The 15,518-nt window shown below is 36.0% G+C and overlaps 1 protein-coding gene across 3 annotated transcripts in view; it reads left to right on the plus strand.

The window, feature by feature from the left end:
* Positions 1-15,518, plus strand: part of LOC127427647 (AT-rich interactive domain-containing protein 3A-like) — a 46,507-nt gene that overhangs the window by 18,961 nt on the left and 12,028 nt on the right. For all 3 annotated transcript variants that reach the window (XM_051675343.1, XM_051675342.1, XM_051675344.1), the window contains 4 exons: positions 10,123-10,195; positions 11,284-11,467; positions 13,051-13,298; positions 13,720-13,986. In XM_051675343.1, the coding sequence (XP_051531303.1) occupies positions 10,123-10,195; positions 11,284-11,467; positions 13,051-13,298; positions 13,720-13,986 (772 nt within the window). The remainder of the gene's footprint in view (positions 1-10,122; positions 10,196-11,283; positions 11,468-13,050; positions 13,299-13,719; positions 13,987-15,518) is intronic.

Genomic DNA, 15,518 nt, shown 5'->3' on the forward strand with positions numbered 1-15,518 from the left:
TGGTCCGAATCCCTCTTAGAAGTTTATTAGACATTAAATATGTTTTGATTTGCTGTGATTTGCCACATTTTGCTTCCAGAAATGACAGAAAAAAATACTTGATGCTGAAAAGAGAACAGTAGTGTTTTTATTTGTATTCTTTTTTTTAACTAACTAGTTGCCTCTCACCTCAGTAAGACTTTACAGGCATTGATTCCTGATGAGCTGGGGTTTAGCCCATTATAAGTGCAGTCTGTTGCTTTGTTTTGTTGTCAAATTCTTGTGACTTGAAACTAAGTGTAATTGAGGCGTAATTACTGATTTATTTCAGAACAATCTCACATTGGATAAATGTTGATTTGTTAAGATGAACTTCGAAAATTGAAGGATTCTCTTTTTACATTAGCTATAAAGATCTGTTCCACATAAAATGAGCCAATGGGGTGTATTTGTCTAGAGCAGCATGACATTACTCCTGTCAGTCAGTTACATGCTATGATGTGTTTGTGTGGTTCCCGTCACCGTGGGGCAAATGAAAAATGCAGCATAACTTTTTTTCAAGAAAATATGAAACCATTTATTGTTGGTGTTTAATAATAATGCTCAACTACCACTGGTGCATTAAGATCATCTTTTGACTTTGCCTGACGCCAGATTCTCCCTTGGTAAAACTGTCTAAATAGATTAAGGTTGTATTGTCAATTAGTGTCATAAACAGAGATTCTCATCTCATTTGAGTGTAGATGACTTTGAACTAGAGATGTTGAATTTAATGCGGTAACGCGTGGGATTATTTAAACATGATTGATGTGTAAAATTCAATACTAACACTGTTAGTGCATTTATTCATTGTGACATAATGAATGTTTCATTCTGTTCTGTGTGATTCCCAAAAATTAATCGGAACCTTCAGAGCAGATTGGAACTGATCGGACCTGCGCTCTGTCTATTATTGCGTTTTAGTTCTGTGTAGTTTAAGAAATATAAGATCTGTAGTTGTCTATTTTGTGTGAGTGTTACAAGTAAAGAGCACTGTTACACAGATCTTGAGCATTATCCTTACAAATTGACAAGCTTAATATTTACAAAATATTTAACTGACATGTTTTGCATTTTAATGCAATAATGCGTTAACTGCAAAAATATGTGATTTAAATAGTTACATTATTTTTCCAGAAGTACTATTAATTTCTTCACTCTCTTCATTATGCTAACCCTCATGCCATCCCAGATTTGTATGACTTTCCTTCTTCAGCAGAACAAACACAAGAACAGTAACAGTAAACAAAGAATATCTCAGCTCTGTAGGTCCATACAATGCAAGTGAATGGTGATCAGACATTTGTAGCTCCAAAACTCACATAAAGAAAACATAAAAGTAATCCAAATGTCTCCAGTGTTTAAATCCATATCTTCAGAAGCAATATAATAGGTGTGGGTGAGAAACAGAATTATATTTGTCATTTTTACTCTAAATCTCTTTCACTTTCAGATGTAAAAATGTAAGCGGAGATTTCTTGTAAAAAAAAAAAAAAAAAAGGAATTAAATATCATTCAGGTTCAGGTTTTGATCTTCTCACCCACACCTATTATATCGCTTCTGAAAATATGGATTTAAACACTGGAGTGGATGGATTTGATTACTTTTATGTTCCTTGATGTGATTATTGGAGCTACAAATGTTTGATCACCATTCACTTGCATTGTATGGATCTACAGAGCAGAGATATTCTTCTAAAAATCTGTGTTTGTGTTCTGCTGAAGAAAGTCATACACATCTGGGATGTAGGAGAATGAATAAATGATGAGAGAATTTTCATTTTTAAGGTGAACTGTTCCTTTAAGGATCATGTTTGATATGAACATTTTGTACCATATTTGAGAACACAGTCATGTGATGTTGGGCGTGTGATATGCTGACTGAAGCTTCAGTTCACAGGTGTTTACAACTGTTGGTTGGCAGGGAACAGAAATGCTATCGGGCATGAGCACAGTTTGAAGCTGAATCTTCATATCATGCCGTCGTCAGAAAACATGAATATTGTGGGCAGTTACATAATCAAGCCATACAGCACTCTCTGTACGTTGAGGTGGTGTTACACAATCGTTGGGTGGCACTTGAATGGTTGTATAATGCATACTTCACCCCCCTCCAGAAAACTAGAACACCAAAACTGGTTGATACACCCACCAATAACTTCCCACATATCTTTTCTGTATATTTATCTCTTGCCACATCACACTAGTTTATCCTGTAACTGTTGTGTTTGTGGGAAAGCGAACTCTACGGTACATGTGAAAAGGGTTAAGACCGGTGGGGTTTATTTTAAGCTTTTGGGTGGGGGCAGTGAAGAATGTGCCTGAGGGAAAGTGATAATCTGGACCCTAGCAGAAAAAAAAAGAAAAGCCAAAGTCTTTATCAGCCACCACAGCTGGAAGCTTTCCAAACTGAATTCTGGTCCATTTCCACTAATAAAACTCATGTCTCTGTTGCAAATGCATATCAAACAAAAAATTAGCCCTTCCCAGTTTTATACCACAAGTGTAAAAAAAACTGACAGCTGCTCCTCTCCCTGAACAACTGGGAGGCAGCCAAATTACAATATCTCTGGTTTTACAGATTTTTAGTTTTTTTGATGCAGATATTAATTAATCACACATTAAGGCGTGCTGCCAAATGTCTCTGACAGAACTATCTGTGCCTGCCATGAAGTTGAATTGAACAAAGACACTGATATATATTTGCTGGTATCAAAAATGACATGTAATCATTTAGCGGGTGTGTTTATTCCCGCTGCTGGCCAAGTTTGTGGTTTTAATTCATTGGAATTGATTTGATTTGCCTTTTTTTGTTTTTTTCCCCTTCCCCCTTCACTTTCATGCATCTGTTTTTTTTTTTCTACACATTGAAAGTGAAGTAGTGACTAAGCCTGTCAGTCCCTCACTACAGAATCCTTAATTTTGGGTGAACTAACCCTTTAAGAATGAGTATGTTGTAGCTGATTTTGTCCCTATGCAAATTTCCCTCTCTGTGTATGTTGAGGTGCAGGTGCTGAGGGTTTTTTAGCAAGGCGTCTACTTGGAAACGAGACCTCCAAGAGATAAGTCTGTTTCATATAGGTAGATATGCGTACGTGTATATGTGTACCCACTGTCTGGGTGCTTTGATGTAATTTCCTCTTCCTGATAACACTGCCTATTGTGACATCTAAACACTTGTTTGTTTTGTAGCCTTTTCACAACTCAGCCATGAACTAAAATAATGTGCTAATTCTTGTGTAATTATTATGCATTTAGCATTTATGACCTCATATTAACTGAAAGATTACATTGAATATTTATACTTTTTTAAAGATTAATTTGTCACACCACAGGACCATTTAAAATGAACTATTGAATGCTAAAAGTGGTGAAAATCAGGTGACCAGTCATGGGATGTAATATACCCTTTCCCTTAATTTCATATACATTTTAAACTAAAATCTATGTTTATTAAAAAATAAAGTTCATGGACATGTTATTTAACTGCACATGTAATAAAAACGAATTTTATAAAACATAGTTCAGACTCTATGATTGGATGAGCCATGTAGTTAGAGTAATGAAGTATATTACTTGGCAGTAAAGTTGTTTATTCTTCTTCTTATTATTATTATTAGAAAATGTAACTTTAATGAACATTGGTGTCTTAATTATTGCTGTTAAAAAAAATAAGCATTAAGCTACATGAGGCCATGCATTTTTATTTTTATGTTTTACTGCGGTTAAGATGTTAATGCATTAATATGTGGCTTATTGCTTTTATTATTATTTGTGATATTCAAGCATCTAGTTAATTCTGTTTGGTGAACTTTCAGTTCATGTTGTCATACAAGTAACTGAGACATTCATTCTATCATTCTAAATTAAAATTATATGCAAGTATCATACATGAAGGAAACATTTTGTTTTTGCTGCTTTATGAAACGTTGCACACTCCTTCCTCTAATGCAAACTTCCTGAGGTGAAAGAAAAGCAGAAATATTCTTTGATGTGTCTGCTGTAAACATGAACAGCAGGGCAAATGAAGCCCAGATGGACAGTAAAGAAAAGGGCTCTTTAAAAATTCATCACACCTTCTACAGTCAGTCGCCATTTAGTGGTTTTAACATTAAACATTGATTTGCGCACAGCAGATTGAGGGGGTTGACCATTAAAGGCACCATGCTGATATGGAGTTTGGACACTAATTTACCCTTTTTATACATTTATTAGTGGCTGGTTTGATCCACTGTTTCCTCAATAGATCCAGCTAGATTCAAAGAGCCCAGTTTTCATGCACTTTCTGAATTGCTATGCACTTGTTGTTGTCAACTTGTCACTTTTGTTTTTGTGATTCAAGCAGTTATTTATTTGCTGTAAAATATTGTCACTTTTTCAAGTTCAGTCATTTGTTGATTTGCCATAGAGAATCATCACTTTATTTTTATGTTCCCACAGTTGTTAATTTGCTGTATATCATCACTTAGTTTTTGTAGTTCGAGAAGTTATTGACTTGCTGTACACTCTCGCTAATAACGGCATGTACAGTATTATCAATTCGGTTTTATATTTCGATCGGTTGTTGAATTGCCATTCAATATCGTCCCTGTGTTTTTATAGTTTCGGTTGTTGTTGAATTGCCGTACACTCTCACTAATTATTTTTTGCATTTTGTTTTTATAGTTTGTGCAGTTTGATGCGTCTCAAGGTTCCAATCTTTGTTTAAACAAATTATGTTCTCAGAGCTTCTGATGTAAAAATATATCAGTGCCTTATTTGCTTAACAGATTTGTTTTCACCACTGACCTGTTATCACTCCGCTGTCTTATTAATTTTGTCTGGGAAAAGGTCTTTCAAGGATCTAAAAGTTGAATAGTTGGATGTATGGACAGTCTATATGAAAGCAATTTGTCTTATTTATGTTGTTGACATGACATCATGTGTCCATATTTTGCTTCAGACAGACATCTCCCATAGGTATTCAGCCATTCAAATTGCTTTAATTGCACAGATGACTCACTCCAATGCTGGTGTGCTGTAGACAGGAACATCGATGAAGGGAAGTAGTTTATAGCTACCAATATGTTTTCAAGGCCTTGCTGCTGCTGCTTGTGAGCTGATATCAGATTGTGGTTTAAAATTCAAGACGCTGAGCCAGACGGCCCGAGATGCACTGATATGTAAACAAAGATGGCCGAACAGCTTGGAGTATCATGTTTTCATGCGCTGTTTTTCCTCTCTCTGTCACGAGCCACAAGTCACTGATATTTCAATTTAATTTTATTTGTTTTAAAAGTGTTTAACAGCTGAATTCCCTGTGGAAAAACTTCACTACCTATAATGCTGTAGAGAGATCTGTCAGAGGAGTCGCTTTTACCATGGAAATGCATAGTGGGTTTTGTAATTGAGTTGTTCTCCCGACACTCAAATTACTTATATTTCTCAATATTTTTTTCAATAAACTTTAAATATATTGTTTTTATACTTGATTGGCTGCAAGTCAGTTTCATATTGCACTGTTGTTGTTTTTTTAATTCTATAAATTTGTTCGCACCAATGGCACCAAGGCAGCTGAAAAAGTGGCGGCTTAACTACATTTTCATGTTCAAATGAGTTTTCTCATCTTTGATGTGCTTTAGTATTCAGTATCCAGCACTTTACATTGCTTTTAAAGACACACAGATACTCTCAAATACACCTCCTCCCATTGTGACATAACAGAGGAGGTCGGTGGACATATTTGAGGTCAGAGGTCAAATGTTTGTCTTCTAGCAAATTGATGTGGATGGATAGGCCACACGAGAACACAGAAAGTAGGCAGGGTTCAGGGTACATGTTTAAATGACTAGAGCTGTTACAATACTGATGTAACCTGATATGAAGCAGATAGTCTCTCCCTTTTGCTCAGAGAAATAGAGAGAGAGAGCAAATGTCTCATTATATACAGTATATACAGTGTATACTGTATTTATATAATCATTTTTTTAAGAAAACATGTTAAATGCTACAAAAACTACCTAATATTTAATTCATGACAATTTACATTGCCTTCTTTAAAAAAACAAATTTAAAAAAAGGATTTCTACTGTTTCAGTGGCTGGCACTGTGATTTGGTAAAAGCCTTAATTCTCTGTTGTGCACTAAACATGCATTGTGGTTTTATTTCTACTGATAATTTCAGAAGTAATCCAAATGGGTAATTAAGGTAATGGTTGATAATTGTTGCCCATCAATGTTTGATTTCCTGTTAATATAGATTTCATGATTTGCTTTTTCAAGTTTAAAAAAATAAATACAATTATTGTCTATTGGGTGCATATGAAACTTACAGGTTTGACTACAGCCCACGCAATTTTTCAGTATGGGTTAAAATAATAAATCATTTGAATAATTAAGCTCTATTTCAGAGTTTCAGGTTTGCTAAAACCCTTTTTCGTTCGCTGCAGGTGTTTCAGGGAGATTGTGGTTTGGTTAGGGAGGGTGTGACCCTCCAGTTTTTCACAGAAACCAGAATCAACTAATGCAAACCCATCATTCAAATGAAGTGAGCTTCAATAGCTGTCTCTGATCAATACTGTTCTTGTGATTTTTATGGTTAGCAACCCCCCACCCCCCTCATTTGGGACTCATTCATTTCCTGCCCCGCCACCCATTGGCATTTTGCCTACCTCTTGAGGTGATTGGCAGGTGTGAAATGCTGCTGTGTCGTTTTGAGGCCAAAAGCGCACGTCATCGAAATGCAATGTGAGACCTTCTTGATGTCTGTTCGAGGTATCCAGTTTAGCATTCATTCTCTCTACTGAGAAACCTTCTTAGAGATATAGGTATAGGTATATCTGACCTACAAATCCATTTCACACCTTAATTTTGTTACACTTAACATTATTGTTGTATGTCAATGTGACTTGTGTTACATACATTTTGGATGTAAATATTTGTGTTTCCTTTTCTAGGAAAAGATGTCAAAATTAAAATAAAGGCAAAAATGAATTTGCATGTAATGAATGTTAAAAGAACAGGTCACCTGAAAAATCTCATGTCGTTCCAAACCTGTATGCTATTTATATATATATATATATATATATATATATATATATATATATATATATATATATATATATATATATATATATATATATATTTTTTTTTTTTTTTTTTTTTTGTGGAACACAATTCAATTAAGAATGTTTACACATCTCTTTCCATATAATGACAGTTAAGCTCCAAAAAAAAACAAAAAACATTAAATCAGAAATGTAGTCCATATGACTCTCTATACTACAAGTCTTTTGAAAGGCATACAGTACATTTTGGTGAAAAACAAATGTAAGGTATTTTATCTTAAGTAACACTTTCGCTCTACTGTAAAAAAACTTGACTTTAAATTGTACACCTTCAGAAGACTATGAGTAAGATGTGCAAGTCGCATTGACTATTATGACACTTTTGCATCCTTTTTTTTTACTTTCAAGCGAGTTGCTATCAATTGCCATTGTACTGAAATCATTGAACGGGACATCCTTTAAAATATCTGTTTGTCTTCTGCAAATGAGTAGCCTAAATTATTACAGATTTTTCATTTTGGCTGATGTATTCCTTGAATTCAACCACCACCATCATAAATAACAAAACAAATTAAAGTTTAAATTAAACATTTAGAGCTTAAAATCTGCTCCAGTTAAATGTTACATCCAACCGAAGTTTCTCTGTGTTGTGATGGTGAGCAGTACTTTTCTGGTACATTTCTCCACCCTGCATTTGAGGTTTATGTCAGATGTCTCTCCCTCCACCTGATTCAAACAGATAAACAGATGTGTTTCCATAGTAGTGAGGGAGGGGGCTCAGGGCATATCAGCAGAATTTGGGTAAAAGGATCACTCTATCCATCAGTGTGAGCTGGGGCCCCGGAAGGTGTGATCTTTGAGCGAGAGTTGGAATTTTACTGGTCAGTTCCTTAACCTTTCTGTTGAGAGGTTATAAATTCTCTCTGCCTGCTCATTATGTTTGCCTAATGCTACATGAAGGAACCTGTTTTATTTGTCAGGGGTTTTGTTTTTCTCCAATTAACTTGGCTTGAGTGTTTGGCAGCATTACGAGGGTTGAGAATCAAATCCTTTTTTTTAATTTTTTTATTCAGTTTAGATTCTGGAAATATGTTAATGACTTTCAGTTCCGTTAACAATTCTCTTATCTGCCGCAAATGTGGATGAAACAGAACTGATGGTATGTCATATCGGAGTTAGCATAATTACAAGTTTCGGTTAGTTAAAACTGTTTGTCTTTTGCCAAACTCATATTTGTTTTAGCTGAGCTGTAAGCAAAACTGCGAGCCACAAAATAAAGCAAAAACAATAAATAGATAGCGCACATATGTATTGTGATGTCTTGCTGGTTGCGTGCAAATATACAGCGCAACCAGTGAAGTCAGATTCAGGAACCAGTTCTTTTTAACAAACCACTCAAAAAGACCCACAAATCAGTCTTAAACTCACAAATCATCAGTTTGAATCTGTCAGATGTCTCACTCACTCACTTAATCGGTCAGAGTGATTCTTTATTTACTTATTCGCCATGTCCAGATTGAAAGGAACTGAGAACTGTTACTCCTGTTATGAATGTTTAAGGCTTGTTACTCTTACAAGTCAGTGTAGTTACTGACTGGTTGTTCATATGATGTTGTGATGTTAAAGACACACATTTGCAAATTAATTTTTTGTAATAAAGTAAGAAATAAAAAATTAGTATTGTTGTTTTTCTTTTGGGTGGGGGGTGCACTAAAGTCCTAAATTAATCATTAATGGAATTGTAAAAAAAAAAGAAAACTAACAGAATCAGTATGTGTAATCATAATCAGAATCCTTATCATTTCTGACATCCCTAAGCATTACATGAGGCTGTCTTATAAAGGCTGGAATGGCGAGGAGTTATGAAGTGTCTATAATCAGCTCCTTGCTGTGCAGCTGGTTTGAGACACTGGAAAGAGGCATAAACAGTGGAATAGTGGGTTAAAAAAAAGGCTTGAGGGCTGAGGACTTTAAAGAAAATGGAGAGAGAAGAGGGGAGTCATTTGAGAGATTTATAGTGTGGTGCTCCTCAAAAATGCATACATCCTGTAATTAACCCTGCGCTGGCCTCCAGGGCTACCTCTGTGCCCACTCAGCCCCTCCCCCTGCCCAGTCCACTGATAGAAGACTGTAAGAGCTCTCTGTGTGGCTAATGAGAGCTCAGGATGAAGGGAAGAAAATGAGAAGCAAGGAAAGAGAAGCTTCTGTGAGAAAGAATTGAGACTTTTTATCGCTCGTCGTTGCTCAGCTACCATCACTGTTATTCTGATTGTGCATGATTAAAAAGCATGACCTTTTGGCCTATGAGATGGCACCTGCTTTTATTAAGATCTTTTAGGTGTCCAAATGTTTGTAATGAATACTATAAAATTGCTTTAGTTTAAACCAACAATTTAAAAAAGAATTCTGTTTTATAATCCATAACAAAAATGTTATCATTAAATGTTATCATGGATCATTATCAAATATATCATAATAATAAACTTTATTTTTATATAACCTTTTAGCAATTTAGCACAAATTTCATCACAAAACATAAAATTAAAACACATTCTGTAAAACACAGCACATTCACATAGTAGTAAAAGCAAGTCTATACAAATGAGACCCAAAAACAGACAATGATTCAGCAGAACTAATATCCCAAGGCAGGCTGTTCCATAATTCTGGGGCCTTCACTATAAAATCTCTGTCACCTTTAGTTTTTTGGTCCCACAACCAAGTGGTAACATATATATATATAATTAGTGAAAACTGTATTGGCCCTAACAGGGATGCTTGCGGAACACCACAATTAATTGTGGAAGAGGAGGACATCACATGTCCAACAGACACTACAAATTTTCTTTTTGACAAGTAGGAAACAAACCAATCTAAAGCCACCTCCGATATTCCCACCCATATTTCAGTGTATGAATTGATATGGGCTATGTTCAGAATTTAATACTTGCCTACTTTTTTAAATACTGTGTAGTTTATACTGTACACAGTTTCATGTTTTGCACAATTAATGCATCTATTTACCTTTTTGTCTGTGTTTGTGTTTTTCCATATGCAGCTCTATGAACTGGACAATGACCCAAAGAGGAAAGAGTTCCTGGATGATCTGTTCAGCTTCATGCAGAAAAGAGGTAAGCATAAAAAAAAGAATCATCATCATTTTTCTACTCAAAACAACTGAGGCCTTTATGATCCAGACCTCTTACAAATTAACCTCAACACTCGGCTCATCTTTAACATCATCACAGTGAGGTTTATGTGTCGTTATATATGGGACAATTGCTCTTAAGCACTGCAGTTTCCACAGTTTATATCATGCTACAGCAGGGCAGTGGCTCATACATGGACGTGTGTGTGTGTTTATAAACGTGGGAGTGTGAACAAATGTCTATGTCACGATCCAGCCTTAGAGCTCTCAAAGCATGTGTTGTCATCTACATGAAATCAAAAATGCTGCACTGTCCATCACGTCAATGATTATGCTCTTCACCACCTGTTAGCCGCTCACCTGGTTAATAAATGAATAACCTGGCAAATAAATTTATTATGCATTTGTGCTGAAAATAAAACTGCTGCAGTGTTGGGGAAGCTACTTGAAAAGCCGTAGCTTGTCATGCTACAAGCTTCTCTATAATTCTTTATAAGTAGTTCAACAACTGTGTATGTAGCTTGAATAAGTAGTTAGCTACACTATAAGCTACTAATAAATAGTAGCTAAATACATTGAAGCTATTTGTGGTGGTGGGCAATATCAAAACTATATTGGGGGGCTATATCTGTTTAAATATGAAACTGTTACATTATATGATCGTATTGGGTTTTGGTCCCATTAGAGCAGTATTTATCTGGCACAAAAACAAGGATCTCAAGGATCTTAAATAGGGTGACAGCATCTAAACAAAAAACTGAAATTTGTCAAGCTACACTGCTAATCATCCGAAAAAGTAGCTTGTTACTGGACAAATTTGAAAAGGGCTGAGCTACTGTCACACTACTGAAAAATTTATTTAAGTTATTAGCATTGCTATTTTCACTAAGTTCCTCCCCAACGCTGCACAGCATTACATGACAACCTCACTGCATTGCCTAAAGAAGAGCTGAAACTCCAGATATTTACCCAATTTAAATACATATGGGCGTTTCTTCTATTTATAGCATTTTAAACATTCATATAAACCTTTCAGGCGGACTGATAACACAGCTGCTTGTTTTTGTGCAGGGACTCCAGTGAACAGGATCCCCATCATGGCCAAGCAGGTGCTGGATCTCTACATGCTATACCAGCTGGTGACTGAAAAAGGGGGGCTGGTGGAGGTCATAAATAAAAAGTTGTGGAGGGAGATCACGAAAGGGCTGAACCTGCCGACCTCCATCACCAGTGCTGCCTTTACTCTCAGAACACAGTATGTACACACTGACCTGTGTACAAATACAGAGCTGAAAATGGGTCAGATACAATCTCTTGGAATACATCTGTTTTTAATTAAAAAGAAATGTGGCATTAGATTAGGGATGGGTAGGATAGTCGTCTGGTCATCTTACAACCAACGAGTCAATTACTGGGGTTGACTAATATTAGCTTTAGATTATTTTAGAGACGCAACTTCTCGGAGTGGGTTTTAGTGTGCTGTGCTTTAGACAGTTACTGTCTAGCAATCTTCCCGTTGTGAACTTATACTAAAAGGTTTTTGTGTGAACTGATATTTTTTGCTATAAAGGTCTAGTAATGTAGTCTTTTTTATTTATTCTGTCGATTTAAAGCGTTAGTTCACAGCGATTTAATTGTTAAAAAAAATGTTAATGCAGTTAACCATGCGCCCTGACCGTACTCAAATTCCGCAATGGAGCAAATCAAGCTTGAAGTACCACTTTCATGTTTTTGTGAATCACAGCCAGCAGGGGACAGTAAGCGTAACTCCAGCTGTACAGGCAATGTGCAGATGTACAGACACAAACTGAGATCCTGTTCAAAGACAGCTGGATCGAACAAAATGCAGGGCAGGGGTCTCGAGTTGTCAAGTTGCATTTCAAACTTAATTTGACATAGCGTCCTAAAAGCGCTGTGTTTGTGGCTAGAGATGCTGAAAACCAATGGAGTGTGAGGAGACCACAGTGAAACACTCCAAAAGCGTCTGACACTTATATATACCACGCAGACTGTACACAACAATGCATCCTGTGAGAACAGCCCTTTAGTCTACCTGACAGATTCACAAACTCATTTGCAAAATGGATTCCTGTAAACTGTAGGCCAGTTATAAGCATATGTTAAATGATATGGAAATAAAACAAGCAATATATTGACTTCTATAGTAACTTTTTGTATTGTTAGTTCTCTGCCTCTTATTTAATATATAATTATTTTGATTATTAAATATCAAATGAGTTGTATTTGGGGGCTGTTTTCTTGATTTATGCAATTAATTGTGATTAATTTACCCTCATGTCATGTAATTCGATTCGAAATTTTAATCGATTGACAGCACTACATTTTATTTGTTGAATATCTGTCAGTTACTGTACGATGGGCTGCTTGGTCTTTAATTCAGTCTGCTTTTTTGTTTTTTTAACTGTTGGTCTATGTACACATGCAGATGGACAAATTTGGCCATATTTGCATCTCGCATTTTACATTGTCTAGTTGCATAAAGGTTGTTTTTTTTGGTGGCATGCCAATTTAAAAATAGTTTTAACTTTTAAAAACGTGTCTCAAGACCCCTGTACTCTGTTCCATTCTGTTGTGCTCCATCCAGATGTTTTTGAATGTAAGAGCGTGTCCTATGTTAAAGCTCCTTAAGAAACGCTGATTGTCTGATCAGTGTGGTGGACATGACTCTAAATCAGCTTAATTATACAGGATTACCTGTATAATTGTTGATCAACACCTCCCTAATTTTGCACATCCCTAGACAAAAGCATCACTTTAAATAATTAATTTGGAAATGTTAGCATCATCCTGTCTTCTTAATGTCCCAACTCTCTGCAGATATATGAAGTATCTGTATCCTTATGAATGTGACAAGAGAGGCCTCAGCAATCCCAATGAGCTCCAGGCGGCCATTGACAGCAACCGGCGTGAGGGACGCAGGCAGGGCTTCGGCAGCTCGCTCTTTACCTACTCGCCAAACGGAACGCCCACAATGCTGTCCTCTCCCAAACTCTCCATGCCTCCTATCGGCATCACCCTGCCCAGCAACGGAACCTCTCTCTCATCCTTACAGAAAGTTAAAAAGGGTAAGACTTGCTTGACTTGTTGGCTAATGGGTATCTGAGTTCGAATCTGGCCTGGCTCATGTCCCAATCCCATTTACTCCCCTCACTTACCTGTCTGTTTCTACTGTGCAATAAATTAAGACTAAAAGTCACATGCTTGAAAGGCTATGATGACGTCTGTTATAACGTTAACAATAATTTTTTACATGGAGCAAACTCCACCCACAGGACTTACATTAGTAAAGCATTAACTATATAATACATATAAGAGTCCTACCTCAAATTGACAAAACAATTTGACCAACTTTACAGCTAATTTTTTACAGCTGAGTGCTTTAACTGAAATACAATCTTCACATTTCTGCTTTAAAACCCTCTAGTACAATTACCCAGAATATTCCTTAAAATGTGTTATGTGTGTCTCATTCTCTCTCTGTTGCAGATGATGATGGAGTTCAGGCTCGTCTGCCAGTGTCTATGGCCAGTCACTCAGTAGCTGCGGCCCAGGCTGCGGCTGCGCAGGCGGCCACCATTGCACAGGTAGCTGCGCTGGAGCAACTGCGGGAAAAGTTGGAGTCAGGGGAACCGCCGGAAAAGAAGATTGCACTACCACTGGAGGAACACCAGCGACTCCTGCAGAGAGCCCTGCAGCACAACCTGCTGGCCATGACAGCACAGATCCCTATGAACATACGCATCAACAATCAAGGTACTGATACTGTAGCGCACTCGGCTAGTAAAAGTGCAATATTAGCTGATATTTGGTTTTTATGAGATGGCATTGGATGATAACCTTGCCCTTATGTTTTGTTTTGCTTCATTATGTCTCAGCCAGGCTGATATTTGACCATATTCAGAAGCGTACCATAAGCCTTGTCCATGATTAATTCAGATTTTCTCTTTTTAGATATTGTTGGGTAAAACTTTTAATAAGGTTACATTTGTTAACATTAGTAAATGCATTACACATAATGAACTAACAACGAAGACTATATGTTTACAGTATTAATGTTAATGTTCATTTAAAAAAAAATGGTCATTGTTAGTTTATAATGTATCACGTTAGCGCACAACTTAAAATTAAAAAAGTATTTGTATATATGTTGTTATTAAAGGGTTAGTTCACCCAATTATTTTTAATTCTTATCATTTACTCACCCTCATGCCATCCCAGATGTGTATGACTTTCTTTTATCTGCTGAACACAAACAAAGATTTTTAGAAGAATATCTCAGTTCCGTAGGTCCATACAATGCAAGTGAATGGGCGGCAAAATTTTGAAGCTCCAAAATCCACATAAGGGCGACATAAAAGTACTCCAGATGACTCCAGATGGTTAAATCCATATCTTCAGAAGTGATATGATAGGTGAGAATCAGATCAATATTTAAGTCCTTTTTCCTTCACTTTCACTTTCTTCTCCTTTTTTTGGTGATTCACATTCTATTGGGCAGGGATGACAATTTATGATAAACAATTACTTAAGATTGATTTGTTTCACACCGACATCTATCATATCGTGTCTGAACACATGGATTTAACCATTGGAGTCATATGAATTACTTTTATTATGCCTTTATTTGGGAAAATTTTGGCACCAATTCACTTGCATTGTGTGGACCTATAGAGCTGAGATATTCTGCTAAAAATCTTCATTTGGGTTCTGCAGAAGAAAGTCATACACATGTGAGATGCCAGGAGGGTGAGTAAATCACAAGAGAATTTTCATTTTTAGGTGAACTATCCCTGTAACATTAACCAAGATTTAAGTGGTGTAAAAATTATTGTTCAATGTAAGTTAATTATTTTAAAGTGTTACCCAATTTTGTGTCACATTTGTTAGCATTTTATATACAGTGAGCTCTAAGTCTGAGTCTGAGACCTCATTGAAAATCTGGAAATAAAATTTAAACCCTGGAAGTAATAAAAAAAAAAATTGTATTATTTAGAAAAATATATATTAAAAAAATAAATGTTTCGAAATGAAATGAATAAAAAATTATTAAGAATTGAATTAAAAAAAAAATGTTATGAAGAGAGTTTAAAAAAGATAATATAAAAAAACAGAGTAAAAAAAATTGAATAACAAATTTGTGACATTGACCATGTTAACCCCTTTGTACAAAAGGTCAGATTTCCTTGCTTCTATTGAAGCCAACAAGATTCTCTTTGGAGCATTCTCGAATCATGTTAGAATAACGTGGATCATCAAATTTTGCACAAGCTTGTGGAGTTCAAGCC

Source organism: Myxocyprinus asiaticus, chromosome 37 (assembly GCF_019703515.2).
Source record: "Myxocyprinus asiaticus isolate MX2 ecotype Aquarium Trade chromosome 37, UBuf_Myxa_2, whole genome shotgun sequence".
In the NCBI taxonomy this organism is placed as follows: Eukaryota; Metazoa; Chordata; class Actinopteri; order Cypriniformes; family Catostomidae; genus Myxocyprinus; species Myxocyprinus asiaticus.